Genomic DNA, 23,879 nt, shown 5'->3' with positions numbered 1-23,879 from the left:
CAGAGAGCAAGGCTGCTCTGAGCGAGGCACAGGGAGAGCCAAGCTACCCCTTTCAGGGAAGGAGCTGGTGGCTCTCGCTGGCACGGGCGGAAGGGACAAGCAGAGCAGACATGTCCCCACACGCATTCGCAGTGTTATAAACAAGAAGCTTGACTAGGCCAGTATTCAAGCAGCAACCAATTTATTAATTAATATGGTAAAGTATGAGCAATACAGCGCTGGGTACAGTGGGGGAAGTTTTCCCTCCAACTGCACACCGATAGTTGAGGCTTACAGGTATTTATAGGGGTACTCATAAGCTTTCTCAGCAGTTTCTATTACCAATTTTTACATCACAATTCTATACACTATTGTGATTTAGTTTTTCTCAGGATGTATCCCAAAAAGGAGTATCCCCAGATGGTGGTGGTCCGGTTTCTGAAAGAAAGAAGACAAATCCCATCTGGTGAAGTCCAGCTCCCCGGATGTGGGTCCACTTTTAATTGCAAGGACTATAAATCTCCTAACAGTCATGTCCAGCTTCCCTTGGTCGAAACTATAAATCCTTGAGTTGATATTCATCTTCCTTTCTCAAGCTGCTTTTCTCTGTTTTGCTAAGGCGTGAGATAAGCATGTTTCCTTTATGTATATTCCAAAGCTATAGTTTCAAGAATACAAGCAATATTCTAAAATTATACTTCAAAAGGTTATTATTGCAAAACTCTTTAAGGCTTAACTACAGCAAAGAGCAACATCCTTAATGCTTTAATTCAAATGCTCCTAAATCAACTAAAGTTAATTGTGAACAAAAGATAGGTTCAAAGGCCTTCTTCCATGCTTTACTTTCCTCAGTTATTATTAGAATTCGTCTTTGTAACTGTCCCATGTGCGGTTTCCACACATATCACAATCACAAATACACACATTGCATGTCTGTACCTGACACAAAACACAGCTTTGTATTTCACAGCAGCACCTGTTGAGAGCCCGGAGAAACAAACCATCTCCGGATCCACGCTTGCCTCTCTGGCTCTGGGCACTGCTCACACACCAGATCTCCTCATGGCCTGCTTTACAAGCAGTTTATCGGGCGGGAAGGCAGGCAAAGACACAAAAGGCTGGGAGCAGGGAGGGGACGCACTGCTATTCATAGTGGCTGTCCCCACCCACGGGTGCCCGGAGCCAGACAGGGGAGCAGCTTATCAGAGGCCTGGCCGAGCGGCACTCAGCGCTGTCCCAGCGCTGTCCCAGCGCTCCATCCCCACCCCGGCGCAGGGGTGAGTGCCCCGCTGACGTCAGGAGGCCTTACTTCATTTCCTGGCACCGAATTTTCCCCGCCGTGTCCTGTGGGAGAGGAGAGGCGAGGCGGTGGAACTGGAATAGGCGTGCTCAGCCCCACCTCCCAGCCCTCCAGCTGTTAAAGCTCCCGCAGCGGCGGGCGCGGAGCTGCTGCTCGGCCGGGACTGCGGAGCGGAGGTGCCCGGCTCCTGCTGCGCTGGGAAAGTGCCTCTCCTGGACGGAGCCTCCCCACTGCCTTCTTCAGGCAGGACCCAGAAAGGTAATTCAGGCCCAAAGGTAATTCAGGCGATGTGTTCCAGGATCCAGGTTGGGCCTGCCTGCTGCAGCTGGGTTGGGATGGCTGTGCGGGACATGGGGTGCCATAGCGACCTCAGAGTGCCTCCCGGCCGTGTAGGATGGCACTGCCAGCTGGGCTGGCGAGAGCTCCCAGGACACGACTGGAAATTTGTGGGTGAATAGGTGTATTTTATGTACAAACATCAATGAGAAAGGAGGCTCAAGTTGGAGGGAGAAGACTCCTGCTCTCTCAATCGAGAGCTATGATTTGGGGTGTGCTGTATAAGCTACCACAGCACAGGCGTCTTTGCACGGACTGCAGAGCCCCTTGGAATTCCTAGACCCTGCTTGCTGTAGGTGCTTCATGCCTCATCATGCTACGTAAGACATCTACCCTGGAAAAAAAGAGAAGGCAGTAAAATGGTTGCAAGTGGCCCAGTTCTCCAAGTCAGGAAGATTATTTCCATCCCATGTGCTCCCCTGGCTGTGGTGGCTGGCTGTGGCAAGCGCTTCTTGCAGTCAGCACTGCAGGACCCAAAGCTATGGGTGTGCTCCGTGCTGTCAGCAGGTCACTCACGCTGGTTCTCTGGGCTCTCCACGTGCCTCAACAGCCAGCACCAGTCTGTATCTGCCAGAGCTGTGAGCAGATAAGCTAATCTAATCAACAGTAAATGTCCATGGATAAAATTTTAGAATTTTCTCTCTAGATTTTCAGACATTTATTACTCACAATTGTCCAGATAACCCAGCTCTCTGTGCAAGAGATTATAAATCTCCAAAATTTTGTGTACTTTGTTTGTGAAAACTCCTTCATGTGTTATCCACTTATTCCATGCTCTCCATGGGAGTCCAAAGCTCCTGCATATTTGGATAATTTGCATTTTATTGTAGCCAGCCTTTTGAAGAGCTGCACATCTTTTGCACAGTGAGATTAGAAACTGGAAAAATATTTCCCCAATTCAGTTAGAAGCAGGTCCATTGAGGCATATGTGGGGCTGGGAGTGAGTCAGTGGTATTTTCACCCTTTGTTCATCCCTTGGTTAGATCAACTAACTATTTATTAAAACCACAATCTGCACTCACTAAAATCTGCTGGAAGGGTTTGAGAACCAACTTCATGAGTGCAGTATGTTGTTCTAGAGCAGGAAAATTAAGGCAAATGGCACAGTGAGCACTAAAGTCTACATTTTGCAAGGTTGATTTTTTTTTCCTCTTAGCCTATTTTTCCAGTGTGGGTCACCATTAAGGACTGGTTGCTCATGTTTCATTGTGGTATTGTATCTAAACTCCTCTTCTGATGGATTTTAGAGACTCAAGCCTAAGTGAGGAATTTAGTGTTTAGGAATTTAGTGTTTAGCCCCTAGGGTCTAAACTCCCTTGGTGCTGTGATGTGCAAAGGCCCCCATGCTGTGGTTTCTGCATATGCTTCAAGCTCCCAAGAAAGTAGGGGACTTAATTCCCCTAAACAGCCCACTTAAGCTCTCCTATTCCCTGGGAGACAGGCTTGCTCAGGTAGCACTGAAGTCCTTAAGATGAGACAGCAGGAATGTGTTAGGGACCTTGACATCGTTGGTGGACTCCTCAGGCAGTGACTTGGTAACTTCTCACACCATGAGCAGCACTGGCTCTGACATGTCAGGCCTCTCGTCAGTGCAAGGCAGTGTCTTGGGGAGGAGACTGAGGTCTTTGAGATGCTTCTTGTTGCTACACTGCTGTGAGGAAGGAGAGATATGAGTTCAGGGCTAGTGGTTGGTGGCCTGTATTTGCTGTTGAATTTGGAGTGAGAAGGGCTGTGCTGGAGGCATCCGGATAAGTTATCTGCAAGGTAAAAGGTGTTAAAGTTCCCCCTTCATTCATAATGGTAAACCAAAGCCAAAAGTGCCTCAGAGAATGTTAAAGGGGGAAAATGAATGTAAAAGAGAACAATGGGTTTCCTGTTCTGCATTGTTCATGTCTGAATCTCCCTGGTACAAGGTACTGATGTTGTTTGAACTTGTCAGAGGAGTGTAAACTGCGTTATGACTACAGCTGCTCTTGTATCACAGAATGACAAGGCAGCTCAGTCTCTGCACTGCAGGGCACCAGGCAAGTGCCCTCTCCAGTACCTCACCTTCTCCCTGCTCCCCACATTCCTAAAATGTTGCACAACACCAGGCACAGTGCAGGGGCCATGCAAGGTGAATTGCCTCCTCCTGAGGAGCTTGGCGTGCCTTGATGGAGAGCCAGTGCCAAACTTTGAGGTGGCTCTGCTGCCATTGCCCCATGTCCTTAGCACTGTGGTGTCCTTGCCCAGCGAGGTGAGGATGGAGGTCTGTCCTGCCTCTCCTTCCCCACTCTTGACAGTTCCCAGATGGTTGACTTGACAGCCTGTGCTTTCTCTTTTTCTACAGCTTTGGAAAGGTTGTTCAAGAAGGCAAGAGGATGACAACGTCACCTCCCCCGGGCTGTGGCAGCATCGGTGCCGACTACCACCTGCTCTGTGACACAGAGAAGGCCTGGGGGATTGTCCTGGAGTCACTGGCTGCAGCAGGCATCCTCATCACCATTTTCCTCATCTGCTCGCTCTTCTTCCTCATCTGCAAAGTGCAAGACAACAGCAAGCGGCACATGATCTCCGTCTATTTTTTCTTTCTTTTAGGCACACTCGGCGTTTTTGGCCTCACTTTTGCCTTCATCATTAAACTCAATGACAGGACTCGTCCCACTCGCTTCTTCCTGTTTGGGGTCATCTTTGCTCTCTGCTTCTCGTGCCTCCTCACCCATGCCTGCAACCTCAACAAACTAGTGAGGGGAAGAAAGCCCTTCTCCTGGCGAGTACTGCTGCTCTTGCTTGTTTCCTTTGCCCTGGTACAAGTTGTGATCAGCATCGAGTACTTAGTCACCATGTTTGTAAACCAGAGAGAAGAATTCCTCAGTATGGGTCGGGAGAATACCAACAAGGACTTTGTCATGCTTCTGATCTACGTGCTCTTCCTGATGGCTCTGACCTTCTTGGTTTCCATGTTCACATTCTGTGGGCCATATAAAAGCTGGAAGAGGCACGGGGCACACATCTTTGTCACTGTCCTGTTCTCCATTGCCATTTGGGTGGTGTGGATCACGATGCTCATAAAAGGCAACACGGTTTTAGAAAAATACATGTGGGATGATCCTGTTGTGGCCATTGCTCTGGTGTCCAATGGCTGGATTTTCCTGATAATGTATATTGTCCCCGAAATTTGTTTCCTCACTGCTCCTCTGAAGCTAGAGGACTACCCTCCAGAAAACGACTTCTGCCAACCCAAGTTCATAAAGCAGACAACTGGAGTGGACAACCGTGCCTACACCCAAGATGAAATTGTGCAAGGTATGGTGAAGTGGATGACTCCACTGCCCCCCCAGCCCTAAGCACACAAGCACCACTCATGACCTAAAAAGAGGTGGGAGAGCTACAAGATGATATGATATTCTAAATGAGAGGCTAGGAGAAAGCTTCAGACTGATGAAACTTTGGAAATGTCCATGCAAATTCATCTCCAGACATGAGGGAAATGAATGAGGACCAGTGCAAAAGCAATGTGTAGGAGCAGTGACTGAGTAGCAGACTTGCTGCATGTCAGGGCTGAAATATCGCTCTTTATGACCCTGCTGTGTCTGGGAAGTCCATGTTGAAAATCAGAAGGGTTTTTTTGTCTCTTAGTGATGCATCAGCTCTTCAGGTCTATCTAGGTTATACCTTGGAGGTTATTTATTCCAGTTCTGATCAGGTTCCCATATCCATGTAAGAATGAATCTGTCATCCAAAAAGGAGGCAAGGAGGTCTTTCTTTTCTGTATGAATCTTTTGCCTACTTGGACAAAGCAAAATGTTTCTATCAATTGAGGTTTCCCAAACCTGTGGGTAGGAGATGTGATTCCTCTGGGTGTGGATTTGCTCCTGGTATCACATTCATCACCTGGAGTCAGACTGCCAGGTTTGTGAGAGAATAGCCAAGAAAGGCTGTGCTCTCCCAGGGAATACCCTGAAGAGGGTCTTGTGCATACAGGTGAGAGGGATTTGGCTGGTGGTGGTGACAGTAATTGTGAGGCAACAGGAGGTGTCTAAACTCCAAGGCCACCTGTGTCCTGTTATTTGCAATACCACTCATTCCTGCTTTCAGAAGGAAATACTTAATGTCCTCCACCTATGGATTTCAGCTCATTCCTGCCTGCACACTGCAACAGTTTGACCAATCTAAAAGCAGCTGCTCATGTAGCCACAGACCCTCTGAATGTCCCTTGATGTGGTATTTCTGAGCTACTGTGTAATGCTAATGCACTAACTCTCCCCTGCCTTTGTCTTGTGACACAGGAAACTACTCCCCGTATGCTTCTCACTTTCAGATGAAGGTAAGTTCATGCCACTGTCACCCCTTTCACCACATGCAGGCTACAGGCTACTGTTCAGGTGCTGGAAGGAAGAGAAAGAGAAGGGGCAAAGACAGATGGGCCTAGAGCAGCTCTGTGAAGGCAGGCCTGTGCTTTGCATGGAGCCAGTTCTGTGCCATGTTCATGGAGGTGCCTGTGGCTGGGAGGAAAGAAAGAGCTACGACATGTCCAGGGACATGGGAAGGCAAGAGGGGCCCAATGTAAAGAGGTTATGGTTTCAATACTTTGGGATTTGGTACCACATAAGAAGTCCTCTCTTCAAGCACGGTTCCTACAGTAGACTGTGCCGTTTCCTAGGAGAATGTGCACATTTCCTCAGCCCATGCCCTGAGTGTATTTCCACCAGCAGACATGGAAGGTGCAGTGCAGATCGAGAGTGGGCAGTCTGCATGTCCACCTGTCCATTCACCAGACCTCCTTCAGACCACAGCTTAGCCACGTCTAGTAGCTCACATCATGTTCCCACATGTCCTCTGGTGACCTGTCTCTGTCACTAATTTGTTCTGCCAGGATCCTCTTCCACAACCTTATTGATCACATTCTCAGGAAACCTACAGCTCTGTTTCTCCCTTCTTTCCTTTGTTTTCTTTATAAGTCTTGTCTCTGCCATTTTCAAAGGTAAAGATTTCTGTGCTTCCTTTTCAGGCCATTGAACCCCAGAATGATTTCTCCATCCCTCGCCCCAAGGCCCGGACAAGCCCGTACCATGACTACACTGGTGGGAAGAGCCCCATGTAGCAGCTCCACAGTGAGCAGAGACTGAGTGCCCCTCAGCAGAGGCACAGGGAATGGGCCACATGGTGACAAAGGAGATGATCCTGCAGAAGAGTCAACCCACACCAGCAGAAAAGGAGAGGGATCCTCTTTCCCCCACACAGGCACCTTTGTAGCTCCCAGTTATTCTTCAGACGCAGCTTTCAGACACAGCCCTGGCCATCCTGTCCCTGCTCACTCTGTCTCCATGGAATGGAGCTTCTCTCTTCTGGTGGAAGAGCATTCTGGCCTATTTCCAGCAGGAATGCTAGAGAAGCAGGAAGATCATCAGCTGGGTCTGTGACTGGCTTTGCCCCAGACAGGGCCTGCTTTAATCAGCTCATGGGGTGCCTGCACCCCTCATCTGATGGGAGAAGAGGAAGGAGCAGGAGCATCAGCCCTACACATTCCTTCCTCCTGTATACCCACACAGACATCTCAGGCACTACTGAGGATAGATCTTTATCTATCCCCTGTTACTTTTGTGCCCACTCCCAGCCCTGCCTGGCTGTCCTCCAGAGATCAATGAAGAAGAGACAGAGAGAGAGAAAGAATACTCCATATATCATCTTCATATTTGCTTCCAGCACCTTCCTTATCACCTAGGAGCCACGCTGGAACTGGGGAAGAAAACTTAAAGGCATAAAACCATCTACACCAATTTACTCTGACATGTTCATGCTCTAACAGCTTCCTTTCCAGCTCTGGCTCCTGCCCATGTGCCTCAGCTGAGCTCCCTAAGGTGCCTGCCCCCTGCAAACTCTCCCTCCCCACCCCAGCCATTCCAGGCTGTGGATCCCCAAAGACAAAGCCTCTTCCATGTGGCTCCTTGCAATACCCTGGTGGGATATAATCCCGTGAGCCCTGGATCTCAGCCTCCTCCTGAGTGTGTCTGTGGCATTTACACAAACATTTCCCAAGCAGCCAGGTTACAGAGGGCAGACACTCTTCTTCCCAGGCATGAGTGAGCAAAAGTGTGTGTGTGTGTGTGTGGTGTGTGGACTGCACCCTGGTGATGAGCAATGAGTCTGCAGAGTTGAATCATTCTGTAACCTGCTTTGCATTTGATAAATAGCTTTCCATGGTATTTCATCTGTAACTACAGAGAGCTCTCCAAGTGGGTGTGTGTGGTACACTGGCGTCTGACACAGCTGTATATTTATTTAGTACTTTGTATATGGACTGTTTAATTAATAAAAACCCAAACAGCCTGTCTATGAGAAACTGGTGTTTTCCTTGGGAGTGTGATTCCTGTCATGGCTGGTGGGGTGACAGCAATAGCTCTCCATGGATTGTAGTGGGCCAGCTCTGGAAGGTTCCACTTAGGGAAAAATGGCAGAGAGATGCTTCTTTGAAGCTGTCATTGTGGCCCAAAGAGCAGCTGATTGAGGATGCAGAAGAAGGGTTAGTAGCTTCTCCATGCTGCTTTTCATTAAAGTTGATTTAATGTTAGGAGTGCTTAAGAAATGAGGAAATACAAATCCAAGCCACAGCAAGCAAATGCCAGAGGAAAGATGTGAACTTTTCATCACTGTGCATGTCTGTGCTGTGTCAATACTCCTGTATTTATTCACTTGTCTCTTGTTGGGTACTTGCATGATCAAGAATAGGAAAGGAGCTTGTAGGTATGTAATTCAGTTTGTAAAAAGATGTCTTTCTGAATACATGTAACATTTTTATTTGAAAGTAGAAACAATACCAAAGCAAAATCATATCAGTGAAGATGATTATGATAATAATAATTTTTAAACCTTGTGATAGTATGAGACTATAGTTTCCCTTTTTAGAGAATACTCTCTGATGAGATTCTACATGGTGTGTTATGCTACCACATACCTTTATGCTTGGCAAGCAAACCCCTTCTTCAGGCACAGTGAATCAGGCAGCCTGGGTCTTCCCCACTCTGCCCGCCAGCACTGAAGGGCAGCACAAGGACATCTGAGGCTTCTGAATCCCTTGGCATGAGACAGATCCCTCCAAAGGATTGATTTTGAAATGTATCACAGGATAACTTGCCTTTTTCTAGTAAATTTGAGGTGGGAATGATGCTAACTATACCTCCTTTCTTCTACCTACACAGTCCACAGGTGTAACACAGGATGAGGGAGAAAACTCAAGGATGCTAATATAATTTTGGAGAGCAGGCTGGGAAAAGAGTTTGTGAAGGCCTGATGAAACTTGTTGATTTGTAGATTGAAGGTAGGAGGGATGTGCTTGCAACAATACCTAACTTTCAAGAAATTAGCTTTTTAAGCAGATGTGGTGTCATTGTTAACTTTAGTATGTCCCAGGATGATTCAAAAATGTGTTGAAAGAGAGGCAGCTCCTCTGCTTCAGTGGAGTCTGGTGGAGCAAAGGAGCAGGCTAGCAGGAGAAACGGGAGTGAAGTGTGCTCTTACCATGTGTTTTTCATATCCCAGACACTTGCCAACTCCTTCACTAACTGCCACAGACCAGAAAGTGCCTCCCAATGTGCCTTGGCCCCAGAGGCAGCAAAACTAGGAGGGATGAGGGACATCGTATGCACCCCCATTGATTCAGGGCATGGTGATTTTCTTGATTATTTGGTTGTTACTGTGCATGCTGTTTGGCAGAGAAGGAAAATCTCCTTCCATGGATTTAAGAGTGCCTTTTAGAGTAATTTTTTTAAACCTCTGTAATGACACAAATACTAATCTGCCCGGAGTTATTTTGCACTTGTTTGATACTAAGGCAGCTTTGTGAGAGAGCTCATTGAAATGCCAAAATAAACATGAGTTTCTGTGGAACTTTGCACTGCTGGGTAAGGGGTGCTGCTGTGCTGCAGGCTTCTCACACTTCAGGAGAGACTTCTGGAAAAGCAGCAGTTTCCTCTCTCCTTATAATTGAGCTTAAACCAAACCAGCTGCCACTTAGTCACAAACACACATCCCAGGGAAATCCTAAACTGGTTGGGCCAGACAGACTAGACCCCAAAGGAACAAGTGAATTGAGGAGGCAGGATCCTTGTGCAGTTTCTTCTGGGAACCTGCTCACTGGGAGGCCTGTAAGCCCAGTCAGGTTCATCCCTGCCCCTCTCCCTTGGTGGTGGTGCTTGCAGGTGCTCTGCCTCCAGGGCCCTCTGCTTTCCTGTCCCTCCTCTCCCTGTTGAAGGAGACCAGAGAGCCAGAAATGTACACACCAGAGAAGGGTTGGCACAGAGCACACCTGTGTTATGAAAGCAGCCAGGATTATCAGGAGGCAGGATAAACTGCTGAACTTCAGGTCAGGGGTGTCATGGGAAAAGAGCAAAGGAGGAAAAAAACACTGTTTGGTCCCAGGACCTTCAGGGTCACCATCGCATGGCCTTGCCAGGGCTGCAGGGCTCCACGTGCCGGGCCAGGAGTGAACATGGAGGGTGCAACAAACCCTTGGAGCACAGACCCATGCCAGTGGGGACACAGCTTGGGATGGGGAGGAACCTTGCTGGGGTCACCCCCCCAAGTGCTTCCTGTCCCTTCAGGCAGCTGGTGCCAGTGCCACCCTCCCTAAACAAGATTTTTCTTTGAGAGGGATTCACCCTCTTCCTACAAGTCCTGTAGCCCTGGCTGTGGCACAGGGGTCATGAGTCCTCTTCCTCAGCTGGGGCTGCTTTGTCCAGGCTCACAGGACCAGGTGATCACTTTAATCAGATCTGCTCCCCAAAGAACAGAATCACAGGGCCACAACTTGGGACAACTTTTGGTCCAAGGGTGCATGTTGCTCCTGTGCCAAAGGTGACTGTCTCACAGCAGGGCTGACAGTACAGGTGGTGTGTCCAGTGCCCAGTTACAGCAGTCACCTTCTCCCATACAAACCTTACACTGGAGGTTGCAGTGTTCTCATCACACTAGGCCAGAACCAGAGGTAGCTGAAGAGGAGCAATGCCCCCCATTTTCCTGTCCCTGACCGAGGCAAAGTGAACAGCTGGGAGCAGCCTCCTTCAGCCATCCCTGGCAGCTGCACTACAGCCTGTGAGCAGCACCTAGAGGGCAACAACACTCGGGAGCAAGAGACAGCATTCAGCCCGCCCTACGCTTCCACTTACACTCTGCTCTTACACACACTCCCCAGGGAAGGACCGATTTTGCAGCTTCTTAAAGACAAACAAGAGCTCGAAAGGCTGCCATTGTGAAAGGAGTTCTTCCTTGTTTCCAGCTCTTTCCTACATTTTAGTAGGTTTAGAGGTACTATAGAGTCACTCAAAGGTTTTGGTCAGATGGGACTTCTGGAGAGCTCCAGTCCAGCTTCTGCGCTGAACGATGCTCATCTCCAAGGCCAGTTTGAGGTAAGCTTTGAATGTCTCCAAAGGCAGAGATCACACAGCTTTTTGGGGTCCCCGTGCTGATGTCTGACTGCTCTCATTGGGACTTTTTTAAACCTCTGTCTAATCAGAATTTCCCTTCTTGCAACTTCTCTGTCATCCTTTGACCTTTCACCGTGCACGTCTGAAGGAAGTCTGGTCCCATCTTCTCCATAGCACCTATGTAGTTAATGGACAAAAGCTCCTGGATGCCCCTTAGCCTTTCCTCTGATGACTAGGCAGGTCCCTCAGTCTTTCCCCCTTGCTGACATGGTCCAAGCAGCTCCCAAAGGTCTCAGCAGCTCCCAATGGTCTCAGCAGCTGCCCTGGCAGACTTGTTCCCCTTGATCAAGCTCTGTGGCAGTGAGAGACCCAAATTGGACACAGTACTCCAGATTGAGCCTCCTGAGCACTAAATAAGAGGGAATAACCAATTCCCTCACCTTGCTGACTCAACCCTTACTCAGACAGCCTGGTATGTGGTTGGTGTACATTGCCATAAGTGTGCATCACTGGACAATGCCTTCTTCAGACTCATTTTCCCCAGCACCAGCTACTCCCTTTGCCCTGGAGGAACTTGTGTGGGTTATAAATAGAAGGGACTGAACAGTCCTGAGCTTCCCTCTGTAAGGCAGGTGGTTTTGGCTGGAGCCAGAAATAGCACCCAAGGCCACTGAGCTGAGGGCTGCAGTGGCAGCTGCCTCTCCTGGGAGGAAGCCCTGGAGAAGGAAACCCAAGAGCCCCTGCTCAAATTTGCCGGCTTTCTGGGGCCCTGAATGCAAAGTGGAGGTGTGCCTCAGTGGCAGCAAGGCCAGCCCTTGAGTGCCACCAGGTCTGTGTCCCTGCACCCAGGCTGGGGCTGGTGGGCTGTTGGTGAGCAGCTGCACTCAGGGGAGCTGTGCACTCTGGGGCACCCAGCCACGGGGCTCAGCTGCCTCTGCCCCAAGGCAGCCTGTGACACTGCTCTGGCAGTGAGGGGCAGTGGCCACCTGAGTCTCTGCTGGGGGTCCCTGCCACCTGGGTTCCTTTGGGGCTGGGAGATGTCTTGTCCCCTCTCCCTACCTGCAGCACACTCACCCAGTACTTTCCTATTTAGGATTCTTTCCCTCCCTTAAAGTCAACATGTGCTGCCACAAGCAGTTTCTAGGGAAACTGGTGTTTGCTTTGCTTTTGCTATGGTGACGAGTGAAGCACTCTGCTGGATGTGAGTGCCATTTTCTCCAAGACATTCTGAAGTGCCAGGCATGGAGCAGGAGCTGCCCTCCTGTCTGACCAGGCTGATTCTATCTGCATCTATCTCCAGAGACAGCCAGGGCTCTGCCTGGCTGGGTGGTTTCTCCCATCAAACTGCTAACAGGTGCATTTGAGGAGAAAGCAAAGGCTGTGGCTTACAAACTGGGCATCTTGCTCTCCAACTAATTAGTCAAGAAATGAAATAGAATGCTGTGGCTCCAGCATACATTGCTGTCTGCTGTTTCTCTCTCAGAACAGTCTGTAGTGAGGACCATATGCTTGAGTATAGAGAAATGCTGGAAATTTTTGATGGAATCTCTAATCATGGACAGAAAAGGACCTCAATATCCTCTGGTACTGGTCCTTGCTCAATGCTGTAAGAAACGATGTTTTTCTGCAAATAATCTCTTTCCTGGTTTTGCCAGAGTGAACAAGCATGCTTGAATCTTGGAGTTTAGGCACCGAGGAGCTTTTCAGCGTCACTTGATCATCCCAGGGCACCCCTATCGTCCAAAAAGCAGGCTGTTCCTGCAGGTACTCTGTTTTAGCAGCGCTGAACCTCCCTCTCTCACAGCTGTTTGTCACGTACTCAGCCCCTACCGCAGCCACCTGAGCCTGGCGCCAAGGGCGAGATGACCGAGGCGCGCCGGGACCCAGAGCGATCCCAGCACCCGCCTGGGACCCACGGGGGGTGGGCTTCGTCCCACCGCGCTGACTCTTGCAGGATTGAAAGCAGGGCCCTCAGAAACAGGGAGAAGGCTGTGTTTAGGGTTGTGGAAGGAAGGAAGGAAGCGAAGGCAACGCCGGCAGGGCTGTTGCGAGGAGAGGAGGCAGCGCAGCAGGGTCGAGGCCGGCGGTGGGATCGGCACCTCGCGGGCGGCTCCTGCTGCCATTCCGCCAGCGGCCGCCGGGCGGCGCCCTTGCCCCGCGGAGCGGCTGCGGAGGGAGGGGCTGGAGCTGAGCGGGGAAACTCGCCCGGCTCCGGTAAGAACCGAGCCCAGGCGGGACAACCCGCGTCTCAGCTCTGCTTTGGTAGTAAAACTCTCTATAACATCATCATCATCATCATCATTATTATTATTATTATTATTATTATTATTATTATTATTATTATTATTATTATTATTATCATCATCATCATCATCATCATCATCATCATCATCATCATCATCATCATCATCATCATTGTTAATATTGTTATTATTATTCACAACAATAATATTATTTCATGGCCTTACATTGAACTTCTGTAAAATTTGCAATTTTGCCACCATTATTTCTTTGACTCCGCATGTTCCAATTAAAAATAAAATCAAAAACCACAAGCAACTATAACTTTCCAGCTGAAAAAAGGGAGCTTGTCCGCTGTGATGTTCTGCTTGTTTTATACAGCAGCACAAAGAGCTTGTCTCTGAATTCACTTTATTTCAGGCACAGTGTAGTCGGATTTCAACTAGCCTCTTCCTGACTGTCTGCACTTCAGCTGCTGGAGGGAAATGCTTGCCTGGAGAGGCTGCTGCCCATCTTTGGTGAGGTGTCTGTGGTCAAGGAAATCAGTCAGCACCCAGACCGTGCACTGCAGATTCCTGGTGCTTCACAAGGCTGCAGGACACGGGCAATTTCTGGGGTGGGCAGCAAGTGGGCGTGCTTCAGTCAGACTGACTGTCCAGGCAGAGTAGGGATCACCAGCTCTGCTCCCCATTCTGCGCAGCCTCTCAGATGGAGGCCACCAGCTTCTGGGCTGGCCTAGGTGGGACTATGCCAGTCAGAAAGCCAGGAGACCCCCAGTGTCAAAGCCTGTGGTATCTGGCAACAACGTGGACAAATCTATTACACAAAGAAGAATCAGGTCTTTGTCCTTTCTCCTCCTCACCCATCACTACCACCAGTACTATGTGCAGAGACTGTGTTGTGGTTCTCCTTTGTTACATCCAGACTTTTGGGTCAAAATCAGGAAATTATTTGTGTGAGATGAGACATCGACAGGGCCAAAATTAAATGACCAGTTCTTAAGCACAAGTCAGCTCACAGGCAGGTGGATTCATTGATGGCAAGGATGTGTGTGCTGAGCCAAGGCATGCTCAGTTCTTCAGAGCAGAGGCTGATGGAAGCACTGTGGGACAGTCGCAGTACTGCTCAAATGACCTGAGAGCTGTCTACTCAGTTTGTGCAGCATTGCAGTGCCACTGTGCCTCTCTCTGCTACCCTGCTCCTGCCCCAAGAGGACATCGGCCCTACTGCCCGCTGTGCTTTAGTGAATTCCCGGAAAGCCGCACAGAGGCCTGTCCGGTGTGAGGACACGAATCTGGAGCTGTTTCCCCGGGACACCGGCTCCTGAGCAGCCAGGCGGGGGCACTGCGGCACCTGCATCCACCGCGGGCACCCGGTCCCGCTCCTCCGGCCGCCCAGGGCACACGAGCATACACCACGAACCATTTCTGACCTATTCAAAGCGTTCGAGTGAGTTCACGCCAGGTCAGTCGTTCGTTTCTTGGTGGTGATCACATTTTTCATCCGGCAGCAGGAGTTCTAAAGCCAGATTTACTGAGGTGTCCAGCCCTGGTTCTGGCTACCAAATCCTTGGACAAGAGGGGTGGGAGGAGGTGAAAGCCCTCTCTCTGCAAGTTTCATTGGGAGTTGTTACTTTTTTTGAATATCTTTTGTCTTTATCGTCTGGCAATACTCTCTAAAAGTGGAATTAACTTTATGGAATGAATGAGGAAATGCTGGAAGAAGCTGCATGCTCCTTTTACAGGATCCCAGGGATGAAACCCTTGCTAGTGACTCACCTGATTTCTCTTTCACAGTGCACTCTTCAAATGTAGTCAGCTTTTGGAGCATGCTCTGCCTCCAAATGTGCACACAATGCTCACACTAAATTAACAGAAGCATGATGATACATTTGAAGTGAGAACATTGGGGGAAAAAGGTTAAATTCTTACAGGTACCATCAACGGCAAAAGTTTCTTTGACTTTAGTTCTCACCTTAGAGATATCTATCGGTCTAAGTACCTAGGGAATAATTTTTATGGCTATATGTGTCTTAGCATAATCCTAAAAATTAAAAAAAATGAGCTTGCAAACATAAAGATTTTAAAAGCATGTGTTTGTGGCGTCCCTCTTAACAGAGATTTGTTACTGTGTTTAACCCCACTGTCTCAACCCCAGTCCTACCCTGGGGAATGGAGAACTGTTTGTGTTTGATGGGATCATCACAATACACGTGGACAAGGCGCTAGTCACCAGTTTGCATTGGTGACCTTAGATCTGCTATTCAGAAATTCTGCTTTCTTGTTCTGATATGTCTTTTGAGTTGCTAAGAGTCCTTCAGAAGGTCTTCCACATGCACATGTTTATCCTTCTGTCATGATGGGGAAACGATACTTCCTACATTGAGGGCAGAAGGTGAAGGTCAAATTCTCACCATGCCTAGGTGATTGCTCACCACACACCCAGGTGAGCTGCTCTGTGTCATTCAGAACAGACCGTCACACCTGGGCTGCTTCCAGGCAGGGACTCAAACCACAGGAACTGGTGGAGTCACCATGCCTGGAAGTGTTAAAAAAACCCAAGTAGAGATGGAATTTAATGGTATGGCTTAGTGGGTATGGTGGCATTCAATCGAAGGTTGGACTTGATGATCTTGGGGGTCTTTTCCAAGCTATGACACTGTGCCCTCCTTCCCCTCCCTACAATGGAGGAATGCTCCCACCAACATCTGGTTTACAGGACAGAGGGGCCCAAACAGGTAGGACAGCTCTTCTGAGCAGCAGCCTTACTCAGAAGGGACACTACTATCAAGTATAAGGTTTCAGATCCCTTCCTGGAGGAGGATGTCCTTTCACCTAGCATTGCTCATTGCTTAAATGGAAGCCTCTGTAGGAAGAAATGAGGAGGGTGAAAATACCTGGATGATCTTAGGACACAAAGTAAGGGGATGTTTGATATAGGTCCTCACATTCAGACTGTCCTGTTGTCCCTGGCACTCAGTTGCAAACCAAGCACAGAAGCTCAGTTCAGCCCCATTGGCAGCTGGAGCCCAGGATCTCTGTGGACCCTCCACTCCAGCACAGATATTTGGCCTGTCCTGCCCTACCAGTTAGGCGAAGCAAGTGCAGTTTCCCAGAACAAGCTGCATGCCTGCCACTTCTGCTGTGTAAAATCAGCCAGCAGCATCTTGCTGCAGAGATTTCATAAGAGGGAGGAAGTCATGGGTTAGTGGCACTTGGTCAAGGGTTTTTCTGGCTGCAGCCACGCCTGGCTGAAACTCCCAATCCTTGTCTCATGAGCTGGACCAGATCTGCAATCATGAGCAGACACCAGGGGCAATGGGAGCATCTCCCAGTCAGGCAGAATGACCTCCTGTCTCCCAGAAGATGAGATGCAGCTCCCTGCACCCAAACCATTCATCCTCCTGTTACACCATGGCCTCCTCCCTAGTGTCCATCTGCTACCCTGGCCAAGGGGAGGAGAAGAGCAGGACTGGAATGTAATCCTGTCACGTTGTGCTGACAGGGAGCATTCATCCTTTGCAGCTTCCTCTGAGCATCTGTAGCGCTGCTTTTCCTGTCTCAGCTCTGTCCAGCTCTGCAGGTGAATTCCTGAAAGGGCTGGGAACTAACTGTGCTTTCTTAAAGACCTGAAGAATGAGGACATTATTTACTTTGCTTGTCGATGGGCATCAAATGGTGTGAAAGAAATGTGTGCCTCAACTCCATCACTATCTGGGACCAAAATAGCAGATAAAAGGAGAAAATCTGTGGGAGTTATCATTATATGGAGTTGCCATGGAAATAGCATGAGAGAACTTGGAGGAGAGCTGACACACTATGTCTCCAGGAGGGCATAAATCTCCAGCCAGCCTCACTCCTTTTTATCACATTAACAGGCAATTTTTTTTTGCTTCAGCAAGAGGTGGGAAAACATCAAAGCACAGTTCTGACATTTTTGTCTATCCCTTGATTTCTCTGATGCAGACCTCCATGACCCCTCAAGAAACAGAAAAGTGAGCCCTAATGCTATTGGTAAGTTGCCCTAGAAACCATTTAATAATTTCAGTAAAATGGTAAGAGGGATGTAATTTTAAGCGGAAAATATTACTGACTTTTGTGAAATCACATTAAAAAAACCCTTTATTAAAAGTGTACTATTCTAAGAGTTTTTTCAAATAAAAAATATGCACTTCATTTAAAAGGTTTTTTAAATGATGATTTCTAAGGAAAAGCATTACAATTTGAAGTATCTCTTTCAGGTGACGTTGCTGTCTTGTGCTATTGCACTGTTCTGGGAAGTCTGTTTTATTCTCTTCTCTCAACTGCCAAAGCCCAATTTAATCCATCTCATCCCCCCCCATCAGGAGAGGACAACCAAGTCTGCTCCTACATCATCTCCTGAGACTTCCCAAACACAGCTCCAAGGCTCGATGTTGTACGGGGTGACATCCTCCTGCTCACAGGTCCAGCTCTCCCTCCTGCCCTTCCTGCAGGCCATGGGTCACTCCCTGGTGGCCTGTCCCCACTGAGGACCATCAGTGGTGCCTGTGGCAATGTGACCCAGAGTGACCCTGAACCACCACCTGGCTGCTGCCATCCCCTGCACCTGAGTACAGGTGTGCAAGTGTGAGTGAACCAAACCACTTCTGTTCACCAACAAAATTGTTCTCCGTGCCTACAAGGCCTCACATTTTGTTCTGCTGTATTATTGATGCAATTTTGCAAAGTGTTTTCCCAGGATGTTGGTTTACCTGCCTTACCTTTCACCCTTTCCTGGGGCTTAGGCTGCTACAGATTGTTACTGAGCACCTTTAGAGGCAAGCAGGACATTCAGCCTGCAGCCAGGCTCTACTGAGCAGAGGGTGGACAGGAAAGCCTGGAGCAGGGCAGCAGCAAAGCCTTCATATTTGTACCTGCCCCTTTTCAGCAGAGCCCTTAAGTGGAAAAGGAAAGATGCCTCCAATGAGACCTCATCCTCCCCACCCACCAGTACCAATGCATCAGCCCTGCTGGAGCACTGCAAGGGCAAGTGAGATGAAAGGAAGCAGAACAACAAGAGAGGAAGACAAAGAGCATGGTCCCCAAATGCTCCTCTAAGAGCCAATTTAAGTTATGTTCCAGCTATTGACCCAGTTATTTCTCAGAGCACCATCTCACCAACTGAACTTCCACCATATTTGTGACTCCACTTGCAAAACCTGGAACTCCAAGGGATATAGAGGCCTACATTTTGAAAACCAGAATTGCTAAAGCCATGGAATTAATTGGTGTGGAGTGACAACTTTGAACCAGGCTTCTTCTTTGGCTTACAGCTATCACATTTGCCATAATAGCAGAAATTTCAAGTTTTTTCCCTAAGGCTGTCTTAAAGAAAGAAAGGAAGGAGAGGTGAAGGGAGAAAGGTCTCTTTGACACCTGCATTTCTAAGAAAAAAGTCTTACAATTACCTAAGAACAAAACTTGTGTTAAGTTCCTGTTGATTGTTTTGTCTCTTTGCTCAGCATCAATTTAATATAAAATTATACACATAATTTCATAAATGCTATTTATAAAGCTGTGGATACATATTATGCATATTTTGTGCCAAAATGAATAAATTTTTACCCCTATGAAATGACAAGTCCCAAACACTGAATAATTCCACAGGGGCTATTTTTAAGGCACTTGGTGGTGAATTTGTTGCTGAGTAGCATCTCTCTGTCTATAGCCATGGGAATAGACACCATTTTTAGCTTCTCATAATTCAGGAGCTGGAATCAGTCCAGAAGAGTTTGCCACAACAATTTGAAAGGCTATTTATGATAAAGGGATTTGTGGATTATGGGATCAAACATTTCAGAAAACAATTGTGCTTACCTTCCCATCAGGACTGTCTGGGGAGCTCGTATTCAACCCCTTGCTACACGTCCCAGGAGCAGGCACTGCAGCCACAGGGAAACTCTGTCAGGGCGGCAGTTCCCAGGATATTTTCTTCATCTCCTGGTTGTACCTTGCTGCTTTCAGCAGAGCTATCTGGAAGCAGGCACCTTCAGTATTGCTTCAGGATTGTTATTTTCATTTGTTTCTTTCCAAAGACAGGAAAAACATCCAAAGCCTTTTCAAATGTTACTGCCCTAGCATCAGGGGTTGGAGTACCTTGAAAGGTGAAACAAAAATCCCCGTCTGTATCTGCAGTTTTTTGCTACATTATGTGCATTCTGGGCGTCCACTCAAAATAAACAAATCTTTAAAGGCCAAAACCGAAATCATAGGCTTCAGAAATAAGCCCACATTTTTCTCTCTTATTCAGAAATAGCATCATCATGATGAAAAATAGATGAACTCCTGTTGCCTGTGAACAAACCAGCTCTGTGGAGAGCTGTCTCCAGCCAAGCGACTCCCCAGGCTCAAGATCTGGCCTTCGTTCCTGCACTCAGAGACATGTCCTGTGCAGCCCTTCAGAAGCTGATACAAACCACTCCTGCACCTGAGAGGCAAAGTGGGGAAAGGCACTGCCCACCCCACGTGTGAGCAGTGCCACAGTGACACTGCCATGCCCTGTGAGATGGGAGAGCTGTGGCACGAAGCTACACAGGGGTCAGCCCACGGGCAGAGTAACAAATACACCTGGGAGGAACAAAACCACACCTGGGCACCCTCTGTGCTTGAAACTGCACCCATTTTCCCCACCTCTATTTGCTCCAGGCCCTGTTACCCCATTTGGGTCAAAACCTGCAGGACTGCTTTCATCATTTTGCAATCAGCTGGGCAGGTTTACAACTGGAGGGTGTTGTAGACCAGGTTCCCAAGACACAGTATCTCATGAAATTGTCATTTCTGTTTCCCTCCCTGCCCTGGGACAGGGAGGAGCGCTCAGAACAGTCCCAGCTGCACTTTGTGCCTCAGGATTTCACCCCTCCAGGGAAGCAGCGCCAAAGATGTCCTCAGAGGAAGAGCATTGCTTTCACAAAGGCGTATACCCAAGTCTTGTGCATAGCAGATGGCAACGCAGCGGGAGGAGAGTCAGGCAGGAATTTCCAGGGAGATCGTTGCTCCCTGGGCCCTGCTGTAGGGAAGAGATGTAGTCTGTCTCAAGGCAGGGCTGGAGAAGCTGGGACGAATCTCTGGTTCCTCTTCTGTGATTAACTGTGCTGAGCCCCCACAGCACAAGCCCTATTGAAAGGGGCTTGTCAGCCTGCCACCAGCAGGACACCAGGGCCCCATCGCATGGAACAGTTCCTCAGCAAGAAAAATGACACCACTCTGAACATCCCCCTTCCCTTTTTCCCCCTCTTTATATGCTGTGTGGCCCCATATGGAATGGAATATCAGCTGGGGTAGCTGCCCCAGCTCTCTCCCCTCCCAGCTTCTTGTGCCCCCCTGGCCTACTTGCAACAAGAAGCAGAAGAGGCCTTGGCTCTGTGTAAGCACTGCTCAGCAATAGCAAAAACATCCTGTATTATCAACACTGTTTTCAGCACAAATCCAAAGCACAGCCCCACACCAGCTACTGTGAAGAAAATTAACTCTATCCCAGCCAAAACACACACAAAGTGGACGCACGGTACTGGAAAATGAGTGGTATGGTAATTACCCAAAGAAACACCACTGCAGTAACCATTCCCCTCAAAGAACTCGACGAAATAACACTACAGTTCATTAAAGATACTTCAATGAGCCAGCACATGTTGATTTTGAAAGATGTTCCTTCAAAAGCTGAGTCATAAAGAAGACTGAGAAGGTCTATAATCAGTGTTTAAACAGCCTAGAAAGATCTACCAGCAAGGGAGTGCCCAAAATTCTTATGCTGTACACTATCTTTTATTTCAATGCTTTGCTTTAAGTAAAAGGCTTCATTTATTTCATTTGTCTGTGTACAATGCACTTCAAATTTCAGATCTCCTCTTACTCACACCAACATTCAATTCTGTTGATCTTGTACTTCACAAGTTGTGTGGGAAGGTGTCTGAACTTTTTGTCTAATCAGAGAATTCACTTCAATTGGTTTTTTGGACTCCAATTAGGAAAGGCCTTAAATTAAACACTAGAGATATACGAAAAAATGAATAAGATTGGAAAACACTGGAAAAATACTTGAGAATAGTTGCCATGGCAATCCTTCTTTGCTTTCATGCGCTGAAGAAGACACATCCCAAAACCAAGCTTCTCTTAGAATCCACCAAGCTTCCAAGTCCAGGCACGGGTGGGGTGGGTGGTGCAGTGGCACAGTCTGGGCTCTGCTGCCCCACCAGAAGGAGCCCCAGAGTCGGGTCACACTGCCAGGGACACATTGCACACCCAAGGTCATTCAAGTCACAATGCAGATCAGGCTGCTGCAGCACGTGGTATATTGCAGGATGTGGTTTCTGGGATCTTTCACTTCCACTGGTACTTTTAAAAATCTGCACCTTAGATTCAGGCTTCTCAACCCTGTCTTCTCACAGGGACTGCACAGAAGATTCATCTGAGACTTCCTTGGGACCTTGGGCTGCTGATCAGTCATTTTTCTCACTCAGTCTAAGAACAGTGCAGCTCCTTTCACCCCAGCCACTCAAATTTCTCTTCATGGGGGTGGGCAGCAGTGAGGGGTGTGGGAGTGGCATGCACCTAGCTCCCACCTAGGTGTAGGGTCTGGATGCAGAATTAAGCAGACAGAGTCTCAGGAATCAAGCAGCATTTGCACTGACCCATCTTCTGCAGCAGCTCCCACAGAGGACTAGGAAAAAAGCATCTGCCACGGCTGAAACCTGTCTTGTGCAATGGATTCTGCTGAGAGCAAAGCAGAGATTATGAATGAGCTGACAAAACCAGCCTGCTGTTGGCATAGGCACCAAGCAGAGACAGAGTAGCTATGCTGGAAGTGTTCCATCCATTACTGTCAGAGAAGTCACTTTTACCACTGATCCCGCTCTAATAAATCATGTTGCCAAGCAGTTTTATAGAGGCGTTATACATCCAAAGCTACTTATGGTCCTGTTAAAAGAGATGCATTTCTTTTTTAGCTCAGTGTGGCTGAAGTGCTGTCACAGAAGAAAGAGAGCTGCTGCTCAGAGTGCTATTCTAAAAGAAGTATTATTGTAATTAAATAGGGAGGGACGACGTGAGCCAGGAGCCACAATCTTCCTGCTCTGACCCATCGCCTTGGGGCAGCATTGCAAAACTGAAAATTTGTGACCATAAGCACAATAGCTGCTCACACACTCTTTGCCATGGGGATTGATGAAAATGGGGATATAATGATGTTACTTCCTCACTCACCATAGATCACCCATCCCCTCAAAGTGACTGGAGTATTATAGGTCTGGCAAGATGTATATGGACAACTTAACCAATTAGCTCTTTTATAAGGGCTGTCATCCTCTTAATGCAGTGTTAGATATATTAAAGCATGTGTCTACAAAGTAAAGTATTCCTTTCTGAAGCTAACAAAGCTCTCGTTCTAGCAGTCTTAAAACTTCAGCCTGCAAATGTTCACCCTGGGGCTGCATTCGCTCTAGTGAGTTATTCAGTGACTACAGAAGCCAAACAATAGATCAAAGCTGGTCTGCATACACATGTACATACATTTATACCCATATGCATGTACATATATATTTATAAAAATATATAGGGTTTGGCATGGTTAATACCGGCAAGAAAATTCCTTACTAACAAGTGGAGTAGCTGAGGAAGGTTGTATATCCAGCACAGCTAAATCTACATGGCACGTGTATAATTCCCATCAAAATTAAGCTTTTAAATTTGGCTCTGTTGAAACGCAGCCCTTCCTGTGGCCAGTCCTGTACCATCATACCACTGCTTTGCACAGCACTGAGAGGGACCTGCCCAGCTGCTAATAAGCAGCAAGGGCACTCCTGTCTCTGGGAGGCAGAGATAATTCCCAAGGCCACTCCTCTGCTGAGCCCATCCAGCCCAGCAGGCAGCCCAGGCAGCTGTGGAGCTGTTCCAGTGCCCTGACAAGTGAGGCAATGGGAAAGGGGCCATGGGCAGCAATGCAGGGTGTGATGCGCAAAGCCACCACATCCCAACAACCCAGCAGGGTGACCTCTGGCAGCACTGAGGGGCCTCAGCACAGAGAAACATCCACCTCTGAGTTCCCTGGCACTGTCTTCTTAAACCAACACACAACAGGCAATGCATGGTGCTCTGTCGAACAACTGAAAAGCACCAAAATCTCTCCATTTCAGCATTCACTGGAGACAGAAAAGGACATTGCATAGGTGCAGAAGAGAAGCAAGGAGGTCTCTAGATAATCTGCTGCACTCTAATTTCTCAGAGATACTGCAGGGGATGGAGAAGAATGTTTGTTTTACCACCAGTTCAGGAGTCCACTGCATGTAACAGTGTCTGTGGCCATGCTGGCCTTGGGTCAAAATCCAGAACTGACTTCTGGCCCCAGCACAAAGAGGTGGCTGGAAATCCTCCAATGTCAACAGCAACTCTGGCTGTCCAAGCAAACATTCACTTGCAGTGACAGAGGCGTATCAAAGCGCAGCCTAAGGAGCAGAGAGACAGCCTGCTGGAAACCCTCAGACAAAGAGTGTTTCTACCTTTCCATAATCAAGGACAAAAGGATGCCATGGATAGTAACTTTACCTGATTTCTAGAAAGCAACCTGACAAATGAATGAGATAAAATCTACCTGGGTCCACTAAGCACAAT

At 48.1% G+C, this 23,879-nt stretch overlaps 1 protein-coding gene across 2 annotated transcripts; it reads left to right on the top strand.

Moving 5' to 3' along the window:
• Positions 1–1,319: 1,319 nt before the first annotated feature.
• On the top strand, positions 1,320–7,919 carry LOC115910221 (retinoic acid-induced protein 3-like). Of its 2 annotated transcripts, none has more exons than XM_030960174.1 (4): positions 1,320–1,537; positions 3,945–4,900; positions 5,884–5,921; positions 6,606–7,919. In XM_030960174.1, exons 2-4 carry the CDS (start codon positions 3,976–3,978, stop codon positions 6,696–6,698), a joined length of 1,056 nt encoding a protein of 351 aa, XP_030816034.1. In that variant the 5' UTR covers positions 1,320–1,537; positions 3,945–3,975; the 3' UTR covers positions 6,699–7,919. The 2 variants fall into 2 exon arrangements, with proteins under 2 accessions (XP_030816034.1, XP_030816035.1); XM_030960175.1 differs by having other exon boundaries at positions 1,320–1,554.
• Positions 7,920–23,879: the final 15,960 nt, after the last annotated feature.

Source organism: Camarhynchus parvulus, chromosome 1A, assembly GCF_901933205.1.
Source record: "Camarhynchus parvulus chromosome 1A, STF_HiC, whole genome shotgun sequence".
Taxonomy (NCBI): domain Eukaryota; kingdom Metazoa; phylum Chordata; class Aves; order Passeriformes; family Thraupidae; genus Camarhynchus; species Camarhynchus parvulus.
Note: the sequence above shows the minus strand (reverse complement) of the source record. Positions and strands in the feature narration are given on the sequence as shown.

What these genes read in the sequence shown, in the direction of transcription:
- LOC115910221 (XM_030960174.1), top strand. Translation starts at nt 3,976, where the DNA reads ATGACAACGTCACCTCCCCCGGGCTGTGGCAGCATCGGTGCCGACTAC. An exon ending in CCAAGATGAAATTGTGCAAG is followed by an intron (nt 4,901 to 5,883) that starts GTATGGTGAAGT and finishes CTTGTGACACAG; the next exon opens with GAAACTACTCCCCGTATGCT. An exon ending in CTTCTCACTTTCAGATGAAG is followed by an intron (nt 5,922 to 6,605) that starts GTAAGTTCATGC and finishes CTTCCTTTTCAG; the next exon opens with GCCATTGAACCCCAGAATGA.